Source organism: Entelurus aequoreus, linkage group LG02 (assembly GCF_033978785.1).
Source record: "Entelurus aequoreus isolate RoL-2023_Sb linkage group LG02, RoL_Eaeq_v1.1, whole genome shotgun sequence".
Taxonomy (NCBI): Eukaryota; Metazoa; Chordata; class Actinopteri; order Syngnathiformes; family Syngnathidae; genus Entelurus; species Entelurus aequoreus.
This window is the reverse complement of record NC_084732.1, coordinates 45,342,275-45,366,866: the sequence shown is the minus strand read 5'-3', so window position 1 is coordinate 45,366,866 and position 24,592 is coordinate 45,342,275. Positions and strand designations below refer to the sequence as shown.

The 24,592-nt window shown below is 38.8% G+C and overlaps 1 protein-coding gene across 2 annotated transcripts in view; it reads right to left on the bottom strand.

Moving 5' to 3' along the window:
• Positions 1-24,592, bottom strand: part of tex9 (testis expressed 9) — a 65,463-nt gene that overhangs the window by 29,347 nt on the left and 11,524 nt on the right. For both annotated transcript variants that reach the window (XM_062027607.1, XM_062027599.1), the window contains exon 2: positions 19,373-19,489. In XM_062027607.1, the coding sequence (XP_061883591.1) occupies positions 19,373-19,489 (117 nt within the window). The remainder of the gene's footprint in view (positions 1-19,372; positions 19,490-24,592) is intronic.

Below are 24,592 nucleotides of genomic sequence, written 5' to 3'. Positions count from 1 at the left end.
AAACCCTGGACCTGTAACAACACGGTTAATGCTTTCCAGCCTGGCGAAGCTTAACAATGCTGTTGCTAACGACGCCATTGAACCTAACTTAGCTACAGGACCTCACGGAGCTATGCTAAAAACATTAGCTATCCACCTACGCCAGCCCTCATCTGCTCATCAACACCCGTGCTCACCTGCGTTCCAGCGATCGACAGTGCGACGAAGGACTTCACCCGATCACCGATGCGGTCGGCGGCTAGTGTCGGATAGCGCGTCTGCTATCCAAATCAAAGTCCTCCTGCCTGTGTTGCTGCAGCCAGCAGCTAATACACCGATCCCACCTACAGCTTTCTTCTTTGCAGTCTTCATTGTTCATTAAACAAATTGCAAAAGATTCACCAACACAGATGTCCAGAATACTGTGGAATTTTGCGATGAAAACAAAGCTTTTTGTATTGGATACAATGTGTCCGAATACTTCCGTTTCAACGATTGACGTCACGCACATACGTCATCATACATAGACGTTTTCAACCGGAAGTTTTGCGGGAAATTTAAAATTGCACTTTATAAGTTAACCCGGCCGTATTGGCATGTGTTGCAATGTTAAGATTTCATCATTGATATAGAAACTATCAGACTGCGTGGTCAGTAGTAGTGGGTTTCAGTAGGCCTTTAAAAAAGATGGATGACAGGGAATGCTTATAGGTAGGGGAACTGCACTTTTTTTCCTATAATTTACAGTCCTTATGAGAGACAGGGATGATTTAAATGCATTCTAATTCATAAATGAACGTAAATAAAAGTCTGCTTACAATGAAGCCAAAGGGAACATTGCGTCTTTTGCATTTATTCTGACCATAAAACCCAATAACCATTCAAAAAGCGCCAACAATACTCCATTTACATTTCATGACCTTAATATTAACTAAGTACTAGTGATATTGTCATTATAAGCGCTAATTTTACGGACTTACATTTAGCAGCGCATTCGTCAGAAAGGGGTAACTTGCTTATGCTGCTGTATTGACATCATCAGCTGGTGACATCTGAGCTCGTGAAAGTTTATTCTAGATCACCTGGATACTAAAATGATGTGGACTTGAACTGAAAAATTGGTACACTTTGACAGCCAATTTAGACCCGGAGATGGCGAGAAAGAAGCTAGATTGTAACCACCTTTTTTTAACCCTTCATGAGGACTTTAAGTCATTCTTCATCTAAACGGGAATATATCAACATCTTAACAGTCAGCATCCCAGTGAGAGCAAACAATGTACAGTAGGTGATGTATTATCATGTTTGTTGGCTTTCATGAATTCTGCAGTGAGTAGTATTTAGTGTTTTAGTTAAAAGAAAAAGTGAACGTTGTGAATGCGTTTATGAAATGAATGCACCGCTGTATGCTTAAAATTAGTGAAATATGTAAATATTACATGTTATTACGTTGTTACTACATTACATATACTTGCAGCGTGTATATAAAACATTGATGGATGTTTTTGGAGATTTTTTTAAGCGCTTTATAGACTGAATAGAGCAACTCCCTTAAACTCCATTGTAAGCAGACTTTTGCTCGCATTTATTTACTAGTTAGAATAGATTAAGAAAAAAAAAAAACAGGTGTGCTTGTCTTATATAAGGATTGTAAATTATAGGCAAAAACGTGCTTTACCACTTTAAAGCTAATGTATGTCATTATTTCACACCAAAAAATATAAGAACAACACCGGCTAGCATATGTTATCATTAGCGGTTGAAAATAACAAATTAAAAGACAAATGTCTATTTTTTATAATTACAAATCAAATTGAGTAAAAATAAGATGACTGGCGCTCATTACAGCTGTCTCGTACACTTGCACATGCCTGTAGCGTGCGCACATACAGTACACAAAAGCAGTGCCAGACAAGCGACCAACAATTTGCCATCATGTCTGATAACTTGCACCTTTTTCTGACTGTACACGCTAGGAAGCGGAGAAAAACTGGACAATAGAAAGCAGCCACCAAAAAAAGCGACTAGTCAACACCGGCGTGCATGGGTAGCTTACATGCTCAAAGCAGGGAGGGGGCAGGATATAACCTTTGTAGCATTTACAAAAGTTAGCGCTTTCTCGGCAGCCACATTCTATGTAGCCTAATTCTATGATTCTATGATTCCAAGTTCTACAAACAATATGCTTGTGTGGGTTCTCAGCAGATAGTTCAGATCCTTCACAAAGTCCAAAAACCTGCATGTTAGATAAATTGAAGAGTGAAGACTCTAAATGGCCCACATTGTACACTGTGAATGAACTGTCGTCTTTTTCACAACTTCTGCCTGCCAATTTTCCAGTTTCGAAGGGAGGATCAGAGCAACAGTGTGAAAGCTTTTTGCAATACAGCAATCCCTAGTTTATTACTGTTAAATGGTTTCGGACCTGACCGTGGTAAATTAATTGCTGAGAAGTAGGAATCCTTAATTATAAATGTCATATTTTCATAGCTCGTGCATAAAAACCTGTTTATGACCATCCAAATACGATCCATTATGCGAGCCCTCGAGACATTAAATAACACCCACATAGTCACCTTTGCACTTGTTTAATCCAATACAGTAATGCTGACTAAGGCTGAGCCAATCAGTGGCCATGATACTAAACCGCGTGTTCAGATTGGCTTGGGCTCTTCTAGTGGCCAATACTACTGTAGTATTTATAGTTTTAGTTCATCTAGCCATGTTTATGCTTGAAAATGCCTAATCTAGGCCAAAAATACAAATATTATGCACGATAGATTGAAGCTGCAAACTTCGATGAACAATGTGGCGAGGGACAAATATACCTTCTGGACAAAACTTGGTTTTGTGTAAAATGCATAGACAAAGTAAAAAAGCACTCTTGAGAGACCCCCGCCAGGCCTTACAAACTCCCAATAGTAAAAAAAAAAAAAAAGTCCTCAATCTAAAAGATGATTCGGATCACCCCAAAAATGTAATCACTTGTTACTTTTTCATTTTCTGACATAAGTTTAATCAAAATGTGCCAATAAGTTTTTGAGCTATCCATAGTGAAATGAAATAAACCTATAGTGAAGCCTCTTGTCAGTCATTCACTTTCTTTGTTTCTGTTGGGTCAGTGACATGGGGTGACCTTTACACTAGCTGAGGCATTGATCTGGACTGTAGTTTTGTTGTTGTTGTTTTTCAAGCTTATATTCATATGTGTGTGGGCGGCATGGTGTAACAGGGGTTAGTGCATGTGCCGCACAATAGAAATGGCCTGGGTTTGATCCCCGGGCTCGGGGTCTCTCTGTGTGGAGTTTGCATGTTCTCCCTGTGACTGCGTGGGTTCCCTTCCTCCCACCTCCAAAGACATACACCTTGGGACAGGTTGATTGGCAACACTAAATTGTCCCTAATGTGTGAATGGTGTCAGTCTATCTGTGTTGGCCCTGTGATGGCTAGTCCAAGGTGTACACCGCCTTCCGCCCGAATGCAGCTGAGATAGGCTCCAGTACCCCCCGCAACCATGAAAGGGACAAGCGGTAAAAAATAGATGGATGGATGGAAATTCATATGTTCTAATCATTATTACATGATGCACATTAAAGTAACACGAAAAGGAAGAGAGTAATTCACTTTCATAAAAACATTATGATCATATTATAATAAATGGGTCCAAAAACTTTTGATAAAGTCCCATTTGCTTAAATAAAATAAGTTAAATATTTGAAGTGTTTCTTACCTATTTGTGTTTGAAGCTGCACTATCTATCCTCCATGAAAACGTACTTGGTATGATCTCATTCGTATTGTCCTAAAATCCAGTTTAAAGAAGTATTTGATCTTGGATATATAATCTTCCATATTGGCAGATATGTTCATTCATTCATTTAATTTCATTCAAAGCAGTAAAACAAAGTTTTTGCATCAGCAAAAAACAAAAAAACAAACACTCGCTTCCTCTATAACAAATGCCATGTTTGTTATAAAAAAAGAAAAAATATTGTAGATACATGTGTCTGCTAGCTTGATCGCCCCTACTTCTCCCAGCCCAAAGAATCACAGTACTGCTTACTAATACACAGTGCTTTGGCAATGGAGGATCTAAGCCTCCCTATTTTTTTCCCAATATTTTAGAGTCCGATTATCAAGAATAATGATGTCACACTTACATTAAAAACACTAAACAGGCTGTAGATTCTACAGCACAGGTGTCTGACCCAAGGCATTTGATATGGCCCACGAAAACCTGGAAATTATATTTTTTAGTAAGGGAGTTAATCTTTTCTTACTAAATGTATTCGTTCTTTCTATTTGGACAGAAAAAAATACATGTAATGCATGCAATTGTATATATTTTAAACTTTAATAATATCTAAAAAGACAACAAATATTACATTAGCATACATAAAAATTGTTTGTTGAAGTAAAAAATATATACTTAAATATCTGCTTGACTTATGATTTTAAAGCAAGTTATCCATCAAATTGTACATTGTAAACCTGAAAATAGATTTTACGGTAAAAAAAAACAACAGGCAGCTTTGATGGCAGAATTTTATCGTACAAAAAAACTGACTTACCGTTTTTCCATTTACATTACTACACCGTAAAAACAATAACTGTTGATTTTAAGGTTAAAAAAAGGCAGCTCAGCTGTAAAAAAAAAAAAACATGGTAGGTTTTTTCCATTTACAGTAATGTTACCCCAAGAGGGACAAGCAAGTGGTAGAAAATGGATGGGTGGATGGATGGATGCTGTAAAAAAATTTAAAAAACACCGTAAATTATACAGTAAAATTCTAGCAACTGAGCTGCCAGTTTTTTTTACTGTAAAACCTACAGATTTTTGTTTTTAAAGTATACGTACAAAAAAATTATTATGATCAAATGCACAAGCAATTGTCTAATAATATCTTAAGGCAAATCCTTATACATATATTATTCACTGTTACAATGAGCCCTTTGAGAGCAGCAATATAACTGCTATGTGGCCCTCAATGAAAATAGTTAAGACACCCCTGTACTACAGTGTACAAAGTACAAATTTATGGTGTAAAAATGTGTCTGAAAACATTATGTCAGCGAAATTGTGCAAGCAGACGAGCAGTAAGCCACACACTCTTTCTCTTTTCCTTACATACTGTACATACAGTACACACAAAAGCAAAGAGGAGAAGCGGCAACACAAGCCTCATTATCAGTTTGTTTGAAAATGTTGTGATTTTTACTCAAGTAAATGTTAAAAAGCGATTTTAAGCATACATAAATTTTAATTATAACACAGTTGAACAAATAATATTTATTTTGTGTTTTTTTTGTTTTCATTTTCCATCATGACAAGTGAGGCGCAGCCTCATCTCCCTACCCTGCCCGCAGGCGGGACCGCAAGTATATATATACACAGAAATTTAAGCTTATATCATAAACAAAAGGTAACATAGTAGAAATGATTGCTCCGTTAATGTGAAAGGCTAATGAGTCAGTTTTGTGATTGACTAGCAGTGTTGGGTTAGTTACTGAAAACCAGTAACTAGTTACAGTTACCAGTTACTTCATTTCAAAAGTAACTCAGTTACTAACTCAGTTACTTACACCAAAAAGTAATGCATTACTGTGAAAAGTAACCATGTAGTTACTTATTTTTTTCTTCTTTGTTTTTTAAAGCTCCCATTAATGCCCTTTTAGCCTTCATTTCAGTACTGTTATTGCACTGGAGAATAATACAATCTGTTGATCAACTTGACATGCATTTGCATCACTGAACTCTGCTAAGCAATGTGGTCTACATACAACACACAAAGATATGTTTCAAAGGGCCAATTTGTTTCAGGCCAGAACAAATTAACTAAACTATTTTAAATAACTGCAACATAACATACATAAAAACAAACAGCATAATAACAACATAGCTGTAAAGCAAGGAAGGCACACACTACATACACAAAGCCTAACCAGGTGTTTTTTTCTCAAGGAATTCTGAAACAAAATCATGTCTGAAGCCCAGAACACTCTACACATTTCCCCAGTTTTAGTTTAGAGAAAAGGAAAGATTGGCCTGGCCCACTAGCATCCCTCTTTATGTTTGTGAACTTTATAGTCTATACATTTAGAGTGATGTGATAATCAAACACTCTAGAAGTCTAGAATGAAAGAGTTTATAAGAGAATTGACAGAGTGTGTACCTTCAGTGATGAATGATGAGCAGAGGCAGAGTTAATCCTTAAGTGGTGGTGGTGGTGGGGGAGGGAAAGTGGCATCGGAGTCTGTGTCTCTCTTTACTAGCTTCGTCGAAGCATGTTGCTTTTGTAGGTGTTTCAGCAGATTTGAATTGCTGTTTTGGGCAGTAGGCGGGATCTTTGATCCAGGACACAACTTACATTTAACTAAAATATAATTTTCTTTGTGCTTGACAAAAGAAAAGTAGTGAGAATATCTACATATTCGACAAACTTGACGCAGCTCCGCCATGATCAGACACGCACCACCCCTCTCCCACCCTCCTTCCCCACACCCACACCCAGACACACACAGAGCGCGCGTCTCTCTTCTCCGGCTTGTGACACAAGAAGATTCAGAAGGCCGACACTGCAGCCCTCCAATAAAACACACTCAGATCTTCTGTTTCTATCCGATACTACATAAAAAATAAGGTAAAATATTGCAGTAACGCATCATGTAGTAACGGTAACTGAATTACTGAATATAAAAAATAACGCGTTAGATTACTAGTTACTGCCGAAACTAACGGCGTTACAGTAACTCCCAACATTGTTGACTATAGTGAGGTCACCCCAGGGTGTCATCTAGTACAGTGTTTCTTAACCATAGGGCTGGTGCCTATTGTTAGGCCGCGAGCGCCCCTGAGAGGACTGACAAAAAATATCTGTTGCTCAGTTGTGGTCTGTATAGGCCGCAGCGGTACTCAGTTTAATACACTACTTGTGGCAGTAATGACAAAATCGATCAAACAGAAGAAGTCTGGAGATAAAGTCATAGAGAAGTTTCTTTAAAGGTGCCAAAAATTTGTCCTCTGCATTTTACCCATCCCCTTGTTTACCCCCTGGGAGGTGAGGGGAGCAGTGGGCAGCAGCGGTGCCGCACCCGGGAATCATTTTTGGTGATTTAACCCCCAATTCCAACCCTTGATGCTGAGTGCCAAGCAGGGAGGTAATGGCTCCCATTTTTATAGTCTTGACAATCATTGGTACTTTAACTTTAACTTAATATGTAGTAATGTGGCCAGAAATGGTACTGGAATCACAGTCAAAATTCTGTAGTCCCCTCCCACTCTCCATGACTGAGGTTGCCAGATAAACAGCCGAATCCGAATTCTACTCCAAGGAACTTCAAATGGCAATCGACGAATCCTACGCTGTAGGTTTCTCTTGTTTATGCTTCTTGCAAAATGGTTTACTATGTAATTATGCCACATTTTACTGATGTCCATTTGCCATATGTATTTGTAAAGTTACACAGCAATATTTTCGTGGGGAGTCGGGACAGATTGTTGGCATTACCCTGCTAAAATGTCTATTTTGACCGCACGGAGCACCATCGGAATAATTATGTACATAATAATATATTATATATCGCATAGGCCTGCTTCGATGGCAAGCCAAGGCCAACAATAAAATTACTGCCACATTTCGTTCAGCAAAACTCCATGTTGCATCCAACCTGACGCATTGCATTCTCTTCCATGTATGCACATCACCCTCTTTCAGTTCAGAGTGCAATTCTATGAGCCAACCCACGTAACGCAAAAACCACGTTTTGCATAAATCATATAGCCTACTACCATGTCAATACACAAAGTAGAAAATCATTACATGTAATGCATTATATTGTGCCAAGCAAATACCAAGTATGTGTTTGATGCACATACAGTACCAGAAACCACAATTAGCCGTGCTAATTTTGGAACGCATTGGAAATAGGCACTAACACTACCCATATCCACATAGGTTTTATTTGTCGAAAATATATTTTGCCCTGTCAGTTGGATGACACATTGACATACAAGCTAACAGGAATATATTTCCCCTGTTAGTCTGTATGTCGATGTGTCATTGACCGGGCTAGCATGCTAAGCATTCGTTGCACAAACATACTAGCTTTGTTAGACAAGATCATAGACTGTATTGGACAATATAGTTTTACAAAGTGTCCATTTCCATTTATTACAAGTAATAAGAAAATGTAAATGCCTGACTTACCTATTAAGGAGGAAATTACCAATTTGGTGTCAGATGAAAAAATCTTCTGCGCCTTCAATCATCTCCATCTTTCAAAGGCATCCCGATACAAATCCTAATTTTGTTCCTGGCTTTGTCATGAATAAGTTGAGAATCATAACGATGCCTTTTAGATTTGCTAAGGTCTGACATGTTTAGTAACTTTACCAGTGGCAGTGGCTCGACGAAAAGGGCGGTGTGTAACTGGCAACCTGGATGTGACACACTCACGGACTTTCTAATTGATCAAACGGTGGAGGGCGGGGCATCGAAATGAAAACAATAACAATATTTCGGGGCTGTAAATCAAATTTTGGAAATGAGCATATACCGGCTGAACTACTGTTATCAGTTCTAAAGGTATTCAAAAAGAACATGTTTCATTAATGCCTTTTGACATATCAGGGCCATTTACTAATATTATTTACTGTTGATGTATTTAGAAGGTGTTCATGTTAGCACTGCTTAATTGTATGTAGATTAATTTTTTTACCAGTTTTTATGAGTCCCTTCTTTTGCAATATATTTGATTAGTATTTATTTTTGTAATCAGCCTGACCTAATCTTGATAATAATATTTGTAATAAACAAATGCTTTCATAACATTTGACAAGGTTGTAAACTATAAGTAAGTTAAATATTCAATGTTAATATTTGAGTGGGCCTCCGGTCTCTCCGTCGTGGAAAAGTTGGGCCTCAAGGTCTAAAACGTTAAGAACCTCTGATCTCGAAGAGCCTCACACAAAAAAGAAGATGGCTAGATGCAACAAACATATGAACTCTGCTCTTTGTGGTACACAAATACTAATTATTCTGTTTCCCTGTTTTTTTTTTTACAGCAAGATGTTGAAAAGTTCACAGACATTGAAAAACTCTACCTCTACCTTAAGTTGCCTTCTGGTCCCAGCAGTACCAGCGATAAAAAGTAAACATATTTAAGAAGTAACTTTGTGTCCGAATGACTTATTAACATGAATTGATGGTGTGTTGTCAGTGACCAGAGTGCCGTGTCATCAAGCCGTACACAGCAGATGCATGCCTTCCACTGGATCCGCAATTACTTAGAGGAATATCCAGAGACCTCGCTCCCTAAACAGGAGGTCTATGATGAATACAAGTAAGTATATAATGATGATAAAATACTTTATCACAACATAAATTTATACCTCACAGCAATATGATGTTTATGACTTTCTCCTCACAGTTACATTTTCTTTCTCCTCTAAATTGCTGCTGGCTAAAGCATCATTATAAATAGACGCCACAGGCCCGAGAATCGCACAGCAGCATGTGCTAGTAATATTAGAATGGAAAGTCTGAGACAGTCATTGAAATGCTCTGACAGTGTTATGTAACTGTCTTTCTAACTCGACTAAATTCAGACCCCCCCTCCACCCACAGATATATTGGCGCCTTTGGGATAGACAGGTGAAAAGGCTCAAAGAGAACACGATGTTCAGCACTGTATAACCATGTTATTCCTAATGTGGCCTGAAACATAATTTCCATCCAATAATAACTGATAACCACAGATTTTATAACAAAAGTATTACATCTACTTGGAGTGTCCAAACTTTTCCCATTTATGGCTGCTTTTTACCGATTTTTTAATCCTAATCTGGGTTTTGTTTAATTGTACATGTAGAATGTCAATGAACACACTGACATACACTGGATACATCTACACATCTTATAATGAGACCCAATGAGAAAAATATAATCTGTTATCAATAATACTGCTCAATTTATGATAGGTATCAATTTAACAACATGCTCGTTATTGTGGTTCTACAGAAATGTGCAATAATCACAAGTCGGTTTGATGGAATAGACCAATTTATCCCACAATAGGGAAATTGTGGTAGCAGTGCAGATTTTTACATACCGTAACAAAAGTAAAACGTCATGAAAAAAACAAAAAGACTATTAAATAATATGAATTGTGCACTAAACGATTGCACTATATATGGATAAAACAAAAACACTATATTAACATCCAAATTGCACACTGAGTGAAAGTTTTGCACACCAATGAAAAAAGCAGATTAGGTTTTGTATCCTTAATTGTAAACATATTGTTCGAACTTTGCATTATTCTCTTTGCAAAAGGTATGGATACAGTGCTATGTTGTATTGGATAACATTAGAGTGTGGTGGGTGCAACGTTCCCTCTAAGGGGTGCGCCTACGCAATTGCGCACTGCTCACACATGCTCTGCGCACAGCAAATCTATGCCGCGCACAAAATCAAATCATTTGTTTTGTATGATTTTGCAATGCAACTGTGAGTAACAGGGGACGAAAGGCGGCCACAACAGATAAAACAATGTTTGTCAACACTGTTCAATTATTGTAATGTCTGTGGAGACACTTTAAGGAGGACAGGAATTCCATCGGTTACTTTATTTAGCGAAATTGTTTGTCAGCCATAACCACACCAAAAAAATTTCTAAAATACTTCTAACCAGCAAAACTAGTCATTGTCTACCGTACAAACCAAGCCAAAAGCAACTCTTTGTCATCTGTTATATCAACAGCAGCCGCTTGCTCTCTCTCTCACCTGCACCAACACATACACTATGGCAATTCCACACACAAAGTTGGACAACTCCAACACCTAAACAAAGTGTAAATTCTAGGTCGTTATACTATGACTCCTCAATCAGATGTGTGCTTATTCTACTGTCATTTATTAAGAATGTACATTTTTGGATATTAATCATGAAATGATGTCTAGTAGATTACAGAATTGCTAATAAAAATATTTATTTTACAGACAGAAAGTTAATAAACACTTCATCTCATGCAACATGTGAATGTTTTAGGGGAACTAAATGTGATCTCTGAAAGGGGTACACAATCTTTCCAAAGCAGGACCCCCACCCAGGCATAAAATACTATAGTGCATAGCTGATTAAAAAAAAAAACAATATCTAAGTGGGCCAAATCACATGTATTAGAAAATAATCTCTTGAAATTGACTACGGCGTGGCGAATGTTGGGAGAGTGGCCGTGCCAGCAACCTGAGGGTTCCTGGTTCAATCCCCACCTTCTACCAACCTCGTCACGTCTGTTGTGTCTTTGAGCAAGACACTTCACCCTTGCTCCTGATGGGTCGTGGTTAGGGCCTTGCATGGCAGCTCCCGCCATCAATGGGTGAATGTGGAAATAGTGTCAAAGCGCTTTGAGTACCTTGAAGGTAGAAAAGCGCTATACAAGTATAACCCATTTATCATTTATCATTTACTGTCACTTGATTATAATAACAAAACATTTAAATTGTTATGTCAGGTTTGAGACAAATGTGCTGCTGGTATGGCCACAGTGTGCACGTCTGTATTCCACTGAATGCTCAGAGTGTTTGTGTGTTTGCTCACACACATGAAAAATTAGAGGGAACATTGGGTGGGTGGGATACCAAATTGTGTGACTTTGCCACAAACTTTGCTCCTTAGTGAAATGACGTTACAAAGCAAAAGTATATCAAGACAGTTTTGTGTAAATGGATACTGTAAAATGTCCAAATGTAGAAATTCTATCTTTTTTTGTGTGAACTGCCTAACTAAATTCAGCCGGATTCTTGTTTGTTTTCCAGGAGCTTCTGTGACAATCTCAACTATCATCCACTGAGTGCTGCCGACTTTGGAAAAATGATGAAAAATGTATTCCCAAACATGAAAGCGCGTCGACTTGGCATGAGAGGAAAATCCAAATATCCTTGACTGGAATGGACTGTAGCAGCCTGTCTCTACTCACTTACCATCTGCTCTTACAGTTCATAAGCTCTCTAAATATAGACCAGAAATGAAATAAATTCCCTCTGTGAAGCAGGAGCATAATACACGAGTGCTCGGGGGAATCATAGTGATCTTGACCTTCATGACGCATTACTTTTTTTTGTTGTTGTCCTGACGTCAAAGTAGAAAACTTTCAACATTCATGACCTTTAGTACAATAATTATTTGGACATGGAAAAGTGAGAGGTTTCCCTGTAGCATGTTTTAGGAAGGAGTAATACTGTGTTTGTAGTTTGGGAAATACATTCTACTGAGAGGTAGTTTATAAAGTTCATTTTTAAATGTATTAATCTTAACACTGCCTTACATATTGCTATAGTGGACTTAGGAAGAGGCCCTTTGTTCACATTCCAGCTTTACCAAGTCTAGATCTACACAAAACTGGAGACGGAGTAAGCACATGTTCAACTTTCTGCTTTGTATTTCAAATTAAATTCATGTACTACTTTGTTTTGGATACATACAACATATTTATTACTTTGTTTTAGTTTCAGTGTGATGGCCTGGATCCGACAGACCACCTGGGCAGCATAAAGGAAGAGGTACGCTTTGCAGCTTGCGATCTGGTGTGCGAGTGGGCTCAGAAAGTGCTAAAACGTCCGTTTGAGGCGGTGGAAGATTTGGCTCGCTTCCTGATCGACAGCCACTACATCAGCAACAAGTCCCTGGCAGCTCTCACCATTATGACAGGCACAGCAACAGGTGAGGCACCGGTTGTTGTTGCTATAGTACACATACAGCGGCATCTAGTGGCAGTTGTATGCTACTGCAATTAGTGCCTGTTGTACCAAGCAGGGAGAGGATCGAAACTCAATCATACACAAAAAGCATGTATTTATTATTAGGGGTGTAACGATTGATCGAGAGATCAATTTATATTTCTAAGATCGAAGAAAATCGATCTCTGCTTGGCTAGTTGCCCTTTCAGAAGATATATATCGGTCTAACATTGATTTAAAATGTATTTAATAAATGTTATCAATACTAGAAGCTTTAAGAGAGCAGCATTTTTTATAAAAAACATTTTTTAACACCTTTTAAATAATTAAATACCGTAAACTTAAATAAAAACATTCAAGATGGCGTTCCTCAGAGGACGACGTTGGGAAGGTGTCCCAGTCAACTTTTATTTATTTTCCTCACCTTCTTGTGCAGAGCTCGAAGGACATACTCTTAATACAGCTGAGAGAGCACAGCAATTTTGGACTTTTTGACCCAGCGGCGCTGGTGTCCTTCTCTGAGTTAGCATGCTATGCTCACCAGACTCTCGGACCACTGCAGACGAGGCAACAGACAAATGAAATGAAATCCCTGCTGCAGTCTGCAGGTGTACCTAATGTTGTGGCCAAGCAGCGACTGCAGCACAGATTTCATATTTCATTCATTCACAACTCCTCCAACACGAACATTATTGTCTTTGCACTTTTGGCTTCTTATTAAATAACTTTTTTTTTAAATAGATTAAATCTTGCACGTGGAAACTTTAAGTGTGGGCTTTAGTTGATATAACACTCCCGTCAGGGGGTGCATTCTACGCCGGGGATGCATTATCCGGCACAACAACAGCCACCCTAGTTACAAGCATGGTGCACCGACATCAAGATGATGTCAAACTCCATCCTAGGGACGTAACGGTACCAAATCTCACTGCACGATATTATCACAGTGTCAAGGCCACGGTACGATATAATTGCGGTATATGTCCAAAATTTAAAAAAAAAAAGCCATAGTGTGTAAAATAAAGTGTCAGAAATGTTTAAGATAAACACACGTACTGTAATTGAACACTTAACATAATGTTAAAATCTTCGAGTCATATTTATTACTACAAACAAGTATTTGTAAGTGCAAATAATTGTGCTGGAACATCTCCTGTTTCAAGCAAATATTTAAAAGAATAACTTACAGTAGCTGTCTTTAAAGTAACAATGTAAACATCCAGTGTAACAAGTGTAAAACAATAATGTTCACTTTAGTGTCTTTCACCTTTTACATTATGGGAAACAGTGTCCTCTACTGGTCATGTTTTATATCAGTCTGGAAAATGTTGTTTCTCAGTAAAGTAAACTAACAATATGACTTTTAATAATGTAAATCAAAACATTAAAACTGATGTTTGGCTATGCTGGCTTCAAATATATTTTCTGTGTGATGGCGACCCCGAGAGGGACAAGAGGTAGAAAATGGATGGATGGGTTTATGAGGTGCTGAGTTGCCAAGCCCAGTTTTCTGCCTGAGTGCAGCTGGAAGAGGTTATAGTATCCCTGTGACATCAAAAGACAAGCAGTAGAAAAATAGATGGATGGACTGAGGATGTATCAAGTACAGGGCTGTACGGTGTGATAAATTTACTCGCAAATGCGATTTCAAATAGACCGTGTGACTTAAAAAGAAAACCTGTAGCACACATGTGAATAGGGATTTCAACCCTTTCATCGCATTTTGCTCCTAAAAGAAATCCATTCAAATTTGATCAGACTAAACTAAAATGTTCGCCCACCTGTAGAGCATGTTTTAAATAAACTCATAACCAAATAGATAAGTGATTGACACAGAAGTGTCACTGATCACTCCCTGAAAGCTGTGTGTGTCTCTTCCTCCTGTGCCAAGCAGAGGGGAGCCCTGCTCCTCCTGGTTCACACACTCAGGCTGACTCAGCCTTCCAACACTTGACACAAACTGCACTGTGGGCTAGTAACTGCGAGGGTCGGAGGCAATATTGAACAACAAATCAATGACTGGAGTGACAAACTTGACATTCAAATAATACCACATTTGTTGTCAAGAACATACAGTCACGGAAGCATATTCAATCTATCAATTAAGCAGAGGTAACACAAACCAGTGAAAAATTCAAAAGAGCTGCTATCCGAGTCGACAAACTGCTGTTGCTAGTCGACTAAACTAACAAAAACAGCTCAAGCTAGACTGAGCGTGGACTCGCTGACGTCACTAAGCAACAGGCACCATCTTTTAAAAGGCACACACAGATGCACACACTGCTCTTTTGAAAATATGAAACTTATCTCAGCTGCATTATACCAGATATCAGAAGTTTTTTTAAAGTAACGCGATAATTACTTTCCCTAGTAATTAACTAGATTTATTAAAGAGTTTTTTTTTTTGTAAAGTAACAAGTAATTAAAATTAAGGATTTTTTTAAAGTAATTGTCAGAACACAGCCTGTCACACAGCATCATGAAGCAGTTGAGAGGTTGGTGTTCCTGGCTGAAAATCTTTGTGTGTATGTCCTATAATAATGTTTATTGTTAAAGGTAAATTATTTTCATGTTGCTGCTGATCTTTAAACATGTCCTCTTAACCCAGTGCACTTTATTTCACATTTTGTTAGTTGAATAATTGAGCATAGCTAAATGTCTTCTTAAAGGAAGAATGGAGATTATTATTATTATTTTTTAATATTATTTTCAAGGCTTTTTTTTATTATTACTATTACCTCAAAACAGCTTTTAAGTGTGGGATTGTATTATGCAAAACCTACATTCCTTACTTGTTGGTACCTGATTATGTGTACTTGGAATCCCCATCAGTCCTGGAAATTTTAAATCAAGGCATGGTGGAAATAATTAGTTACATCAACGGATATTTCCATTTATGGATTATTACTTTTTGGGCCAAACTATATCGGTATATAAGTTTTGATCCATATCGCCAAGCTCTACACTCGTGTTAGCGACACTGCGAGCACAGTTTAGGGACGTTCTCTGTGTTCAATTGAGCATTACGGTAGGCCTTGTGATGGCATTGTGTCTATATGTATGAGTGCACATGTGTCTATTGTTTGAGTGTTAATTATGAAATTGTGATATTTAAGACATGGCATATTGCTCCCCAAAAAAATTATTTGCCACAAATGTTTTAAACGTAGTAGTACCGGTGCTATTAATATTTAGCACATGTTAGCATTTCCAGCGTAAAAAATTTTTTGGGGGTGATTTCCCGCCGTGCGGTGCAACGAGAGTAGCTGGCACCGTGTCGCCTTGGAAATGCTCGAAACGAAAGTGGCGCGCTTCACTCTGCGGAACGCAGACTTTCTTACCTCTGCCAAAGGTAATGTTTTTGCGTGGTCTTGTTTGTTTGTTAGCAACATAACTCAACCGGTCATGGACAGATTTAATGTCCAGAAAACAATTCATTTTATCTAAAACAATTCATTTTATCTAAAACAATTACGAACACACTTCACTTCCTGCTCACGGCGTTCAACGTCCCACCTTGCCAGCCCCGCGCTTCGCTGAGGATTCTGGAAAATGTAGTTTATTTACAGACCCGGCCAACGTTAACAACAACAAAAAAACTACACTCACCAAGTTTTTGTTTGATACCGTCACACATCACGGTATTATTTAGAAGACTTTGAAACCGAGGGACTTTGAAACCAAAATACCGCAATATTTATAATATTGTTACATACCTACCATCCATCCATCTATTTTCTACCAAGTGTTCCTCTCGGTCGAGGGAGGGCTAGAGCTTATGCCCTAGGCAGTGTACACCTTGGACGGCACCTCTTCGCAAGGCCAACACAGATAGCCTGCTTTGAGAATGTAGAATATTTCACTTTAAAGTTAAGGACGTTTTATTTGCCAAGAGAACTGCAATGTACAAATCCCGTTTCCATATGAGTTGGGAAATTGTGTTAGATGTAAATATAAACGGAATACAATGATTTGCAAATAATTTTCAACCCATATTCAGTTGAATATGCTTCAAAGACAACATATTTGATGTAGGGCTGCAACTAACGATTAATTTGATCATCAATTAATCTGTCGATTATTACTTCGATTAATAATCAGATAAAAGAGACGAACTACATTTCTATCCTATCCAGTATTTTATTGGGGAAAAAACAGCATACTGGCACCATACTTATTTTGATTATTGTTTCTCAGCTGTTTGTAAATGTTGCAGTTTATAAATAAAGGTTTAGTAAAAAATAAAAATAAAAAAACTCTGCACATGCGCATAGCATAGTTCCAACGAATCGATGACTAAATTAATCTGCAACTATTTTAATAATCGATTTGTTGCAGCCCTAATTTGATGTTCAAACTGATAAACTTTTTTTTTTTTTGCAAGTAATCATTAACTTTATAATTTGATGCCAGCAACACGTGACAAAGAAGTTGGGAAAGGTGGCAATAAATACTGATAAAGTTGAGAAATGCTCATCAAACACTTATTTGGAACATCCCACAGGTGAACAGGCAAATTGGGAACAGGCGGGTGCCATGATTGGGTATAAAAGTAGATTCCATGAAATGCTCAGTCATTCACAAACAAGGATGGGGCGAGGGTCACCACTTTGTCAACAAATGCATGAGCAAATTGTTGAACAGTTTAAGAAAAACTTTTGTCAACCAGCTATTGCAAGGAATTTAGGGGTTTCACCATCCACGGTCCGTAATATCATCAAAGGGTTCAGAGAATCTGGAGAAATCACTGCACGTAAGCAGCTAAGCCTGTGACCTTTGATCCCTCAGGCTGTACTGCATCAACAAGTGACATCAGTGTGTAAAGGATATCACCACATGGGCTCAGGAACACTTCAGAAACCCACTCTCAGTAACTACAGTTGGTCGCTACATCTGTAAGTGCAAGTTAAAACTCTCCTATGCAAGGCGAAAACCGTTTATCAACAACACCCAGAAACGCCGTCGGCTTCGCTGGGCCTGAGCTCATCTAAGATGGTCTGATACAAAGTGGAAAAGTGTTCTGTGGTCTGACGAGTCCACATTTCAAATTGTTTTTGAAAACTGTGGACGTCGTGTCCTCCGGACCAAAGAGGAAAAGAACCATCCGGATTGTTATAGGCGCAAAGTTGAAAAGCCAGCATCTGTGATGGTATGGGGGTGTATTAGTGCCCAAGACATGGGTAACTTACACATCTGTGAAGGCGCCATTAATGCTGAAGGGTACATACAGGTTTTGAAGCAACATATGTTGCCATCCAAGCAACGTTACCATGGACGCCCCTGCTTATTTCAGCAAGACAATGCCAAGCCACGTGTTAAATCAACGTGGCTTCATAGTAAAAGAGTGCAGGTACTAGACTGGCCTGCCTGTAGTCCAAACCTGTCACCCATTGAAAATGTGTGGCGCATTATGAAGCCTAAAATACCACAACGGAGACCCCCGGACTGTTGAACAACTTAAGCTGTACATCAAGCAAGAATGGGAAAAAATTCCACCTGAGAAGCTTAAAAAATGTGTCTCCTCAGTTCCCAAACAATTACTGAGTGTTGTTAAAAGGAAAGGCCATGTAACACAATGGTGAACATGCCCTTTCCCAACTACTTTGGCACGTGTTGCAGCCATGAAATTCTAAGTTAATTATTATTTGCAAAAAAAAATTAAGTTTATAAGTTTGAACATCAAATATCTTGTCTTTGTAGTGCATTCAATTGAATATGGGTTGAAAAGGATTTGCAAATCATTGTATTCCGTTTATATTTACATCTAACACAATTTCCCAACTCATATGGAAACGGGGTTTGTATTATACTGAGTATCATGTACATTTACGGATGAGGTTGCACTGAAGGAAATACATGACATGATCAATAGACATTAAAGTACACATCCGGATGCTGCTGTGATTATTTTGGGCTATTTTAACCACTGTAATTTACATTAATTCCCTTACAAGAATATACAGGAATATAGGAAACTTCACCTGCAGTATCCAGTATATATTTTACAGTCACACTGGTGGAATCTTTTGCTAAAAAATTACTGAATCGATCTCAACTCACTGAATCCTTTTGGATCTTATCGTTGTAAAAAAATATTATCGTCCCTGAATCATATCGGCAACCACAAATTCTGAATTTAATCAAATCGTTGTTAAAACGAATCATTACACCCATATATATTATTCATTATTGTAATGCCGATTTCTTATGCAATTCCTAATGGAACACAGTTACTAGTCATACATTGACTTGATTGAGTGGACTGTTCAGGTTGTCTTAGAAGACGTTCGGTTTTGGATCCTTTGCGTCCTCTCAGACTAGAACTGTGCTATCTTTTCATGAGCGTGAACTGATGAAGCCCGCTCGGATGAGAAGCGAAAGGTCTTTTAAAACAACCTGAATAGTCCACTTGTGATCGATTCAATGCCCAGGATGAATTCAATAATGATAATCACAGACAATTAATAGTCATATTATTGTTTTTCTTGCCTTCAGAGGTTAAGCCCCTGCAGACGGGCTCAGCTTTTGTCCCCACCGCCGATGTGCACTGCTTCCAGCCTCACACTGCAACTATGTCGTCTCTGACTGTCGATGCCAAACAGCAGCTCCAGAGAAAGATCCAGAGGAAGCAACAAGAGCAAAAGCTGCACTCACCATTACCCATAGAGGGTCAAACCAAGACAGTGGATGACAGCGATGGGCTTTGTGGTAGTCCAATCTCTCCTTCACCTCAGCCAACCATCGGCATTGTGGTCGCGGCTGTCCCGAGACCTGTCACGGTGAGAAAAGAGCAGAAAACACTCTTAGGCCAAAATTATTTAAAAACATTTTTTTATTCAACCTACATTACCCAGAAAAAATAAATAAAACACTTATGCAGCCTAACATGAACTTTAAAAAATAAATACAAGTAACTACTGACTATAAACAAGATGAATATGGTTGCTAATTAGTTTCCTACTGAAATGCTTCAATACTTTTGAGTGTAATTAGGTTACAGTCAGACAATTAAACATTTATTCAATAAAATTATCAACCCAACATTTTTAAACTAGACTATTATTTTATTTGGAAATAAAAATGTATTTAATTGTAAATTAAATGACTGCTTAAAAATATGCTTTCTCAAATCAACCCCTAAAAATGTGTAATACTATCAATATACTGTGGTATACAGTGTATGTATAACTATAACATCACATTTTCTAACATGATCGCTACTGATTTTTAGTATTTTTTGCAATTATTTTCTTTCTGTTAAGTTTTTGTTATCTATATGCATCGATTTTACTTTTTTGGTCAAACTATTATTCAACTTAGACAGACACTATTTCCCCCAATATAGGGGTAATATCAATATATTTTAATACTCAGGGGACAAAGGCTGATCTTTTGCCCTTTCACTAATTTTTGCTGTATTTTGGCCATATTTTGGTTGCATTATTCCATTATACATGATTTTTCCATAAGAAGGTTTTTTCCATGTTAAATTTAAAAATTTCAGTGTCCAAATATTTCACTGGTGTACAATACACCTATTTGACCATACCTCAAAGCCAAACAGGACATTTACAGGTAAAACTAAAACAAATATGAATATCATGCAAAGGTTTGTTTATACCAGCAATTAGATTTACAAGGTGAAACGAATATATGACATAGGCTCATAACATGCAACTTAAGATATTTCAAGAGTTACTTTGATATAATTATGATGGTTATTAAAGTACCACTAATAGTCACACACACACTAGGAGTGGTGAAATTAACCTCTGCATTTGACCCATCCCCTTGTTCCACCCCCGGGAGGGGAGGTGAGGGGAGCAGTGAGCAGCAGCGGTGGCCACGCTCTGGAATTATTTTGGTGATTGGTGATTCAACCCCCAATTCCAACCCTTGATGCTGAGTGCCAAGCAGGGTGGTAATGGGTCCCCTTTTTAAAGTCTTTGGTATGACTCGGCCACAAGGCCACTGAGCATTACAGCTTATTAAAAAACTTTTTCCCCTGTTGAAGGCCTTTTGATGAAATGATGTCACCGTTTTCAAATGGTTTAAATCTGCATAACATAAGTTATTTTAGTAATTTATACCTGAGACAGTGTGTCGTCAAAATTAAAAAAAAAAAACTTGACATGTTTGATATATTGGTTAAAAGCTGAAGTTTGAAAAATCAAATCAATATATATGAATCCAAAATTATCTTATGCCCTTCAAAAACTTGAGGACTTTTATATCCTGTTTGGCTTTAAAGATAATTAAAATTGAATGTCCCCAGATGTGTAAGACTATTTTAGATGTTAATTCAGTTCAGATTTCCAGAGACACTGTGATATCATGTCAGACAGTCACAAACCTGTCAAGAACAGCTGAGATTTTATAGATTTAAATCAACCAACAGTGAAACATTAAATAGACACTTTTAATTATGCCAGCCTGGAGGCACATCTGTGCAACCGCCATGCCGTCTAATCAGCATCTTGATATGACACACATGACGTGAATGGATTATCTCGTAAAAGAGAATTTCTCACTAATACAAATATAAACACATTTGTGAACATTATCTGAGAAAAATAGACATTTAGGGCCTGATCTACCAATATGCAAATAACACGTGCTAAACTGTGTGTGCAACCTATAAAATTGCATGTACTAATAGGTGGGCATGTTGCATGTGATCTACTAAGACTGCATGTACAATTGATAACAAGGTGCAGACCGTCCTATTTAAATGAGGTTTTTGCATGTACTACCAACATTATGTGCACTTATGAAGCACTCATTTCCTTCCACATTCATATTGTTATGATCTCCAACGTATGTGGTTTTGCACTTTTAACAAGTAGCACACATCTACAATCTGCAACACCTTTTTTTGCAATATGGAATTGCAATCTAGACAACAGAAACTATCTTAAACACACTGACGGCGCGCTGCCAGAGGCGATGGGCCAACACAACACCTCAGCGCATCCATGTGTCTGGAATGATCCAAATGCGAGAAAATGCATATCGCAAGACGTTGTTTTTTTTTTCATATAAGAGATATATTATAACAATATATTTTCAAAATGAACAAACGCCATTTATAATAATATATTTAAAAAATGAAAAAACAAACACCAACAAAACACCAGCAGACATCAAATGAATTTGTTTTAATCAGCCCATTAAGTCATCCAGCAGCTATAAAATTATATTGCTGCATAGATATGACTATTATGTTTTTATTTCTGACAGTCCAAATATGTGGACATGCATAGGTAGGACAATGGATTCTCTGTCCAGCTGTTTTTGCAGTGCAATTGCCTCCTTTCTCACAGCCGTGTGTGTAACTGTCAGTATACACATATTTTTCAGTCGTGCTAAATAAAGACCCAAAATAGGGCCCGCAGAACAGTTTTAGTCTTAATAAATCACATTGCGCGTGCTGAATGATTATAATTGCATTTTCTCCTCCCTGTATTGTGGGTATTCTGATCATCCGCATATATTTTGCATATTCATGAAGACAGACACAGTAAATAAATTGTGCTTTGTAGTTTGCTCATTTGACAGACACACTTCTTTGTTTGTTTCGTTTGGAGATCAGCTTTGTGTGCATTAACCGGTTTGCACACGCAAACCTTGAGTAGATCAGGTCCTTTGTACATAGAAAAAGTTACAGATCTTTGAGTTCAGCTTATGAAAGATTGGATCAGTTGCATGTGTTACATTTATAGTTTGAAGTGTACATACAGTACTTTGGTGAATTCTGGAGAATTTTCATTCAAACATTTAAATTAATAAGAGTTAACGTGTCCTTAATTTTTTTGCATCATTTTGCCTCCTACACAGGCACAGCAAAGCAGCCAGCTTATGTCTCCCAGTCCAGTGGGAGCTGGGGAGAGCAAAGTGCTTCCTATAAACGTCCAAGTGGTGACCCAGTCAGTCCAGCCACAAAAACAACCCATCAAGCCCCTCCAAAGTCCAGTGGGGGAACGCTTGGCTCGCCAGCGCTATCCTCAAATCCTGCCCAAGCCTGCAACCACCACTGCTATTGCTTTGTGCTCGCCCTCCACTATGATCATTGCCAACAACCCCCAAAAAACTGTGATGACCACATGTCATGTCACGCCTGTTAGTCTGGTCAAGATGACGGCTATATCACTTGCACCAAATGCCACCACCTCCCTCACAAACACCACTTTGAGGCCGTCATCTGCAGGCATCAGCATCACTTCCGTGTCAGAGGACATCCAGGGCTCACAACAAAACACAAGTATCTCTGCGCTCCCTATTCTGGCCCCAGCAACGAGGCCTGGCCAGGCTGACACACACAATATTGATGTTGAAATGGAGGTTGAGGATATACACAAGAATAGTCAAAACCAAAATCCAAGCAGTTTAATGTGGGCTAATAGAACAATGGCGCAGAGGGCTGCTAGTGTACCTATACCTCAGACTAAAGGCTTCCTAGCTCTGGAGGAACTATCCAGCTCTACATTTGACCCAATTCTCAGCAGCACTGAGTTAGCCATTGATTCTAACATTAATCACAACACATCTAGCCCAACTACTCTGAATTTCGCTCCCTCCTGTCTAAGTACCAGAGCCATCTTTGCATTAAACACCAGTAGAGCGCCTTCTTTAGGAGAAGGCAGCTGTCTAACCAAGGGCTTTCGGAAGCGCTCAGGCCTCAGCCCCATCCTCTCTCCTGTCAAAAGGGTTTTTATGCCCCATCATCCAGAAGAGGGCACTGCAGGTTTTCGATATGGGAGTGGAAACGTCCTCCGCCCGGGGGCTCCAACTCGACCTGAGAGTGCACCAGTCACCCGGGAGATGGAGGTGAATATGACCTCTCATATGCACAGTCAGGTCCATAAACTTGGCAATGCATCTTTCCGAGCCAGTGGCTTCTTCACTGATGCCAAAACACAGAGCTCAATGCAGAGGGAACACATTTCCAATGTTATGGAAACTCACACTTCTGTCAGTCACCCATTAATGCAGCAACCACAGGAGCACCTGATGTCTGATGTGCATTCTATAGCTATAAACCCTGACATTCAAAATCCTTTAAACTCAACTGCACATGTTCAACCACAGACCTACCATCAGGCCAACCCTGTTTCTGAACCCCTAGATTTTTTGGCTCAAGCTTCGACAGCAAGTCAGCTCCCAATGCAGACTGACCTAGAATACTTCCCGTTTGATGATGATGTAACTCAAGACAGCATTGTAGAAGAACTGGTGCAGATGGAAGAGCAGATGAAACTTAATAATCTACAAGAGTTTAGAAACAGTGTCACACTACAAGGTCGGCAGACTGTGATGCAAGAGAACATGATGTCCAATAATCCGACAATAAACACGTTTTACCACGCTGCAAACAGCAGCGGCGTCAACAATCTAGTTCAAACACCAACACCCACTCCCACTCCCACATCAGAAATTACTGGAGGAATCCAAGGCCTTACTAGAGAGAGCCCATGCTCGCGTATCACTCCCATAACACCAGTTGACAGCACCCTAGGAAGCAGTCGACATACTCCAGTCGGCACTCCGCTCTCCAACTGCAGCAGCACTGTGCCTCCCAGCCCTGTGGAGTGCAGGAATCAGTTTGCATTTACACCCATCAACTCTAGCATCACTGGTTTCCATGACGGCAGCACCGTCTCCAACAGCCCCGTTAAACCCATGCAGAGGCCGATGGCCACCCACCCGGATAAGACCAAGCTGGACTGGATGAATGATAGCTACAACAGCAACAGCGGGAGCTTAAACAAGTCTAACAGTAACATAGGGATCATGCCCTGCTATCAGGGCCTCATAGATGACCACTTTCAAAAGCCTCATGCCTTTGCCGTGCCTCATGCAAGGCACCAGGACAGC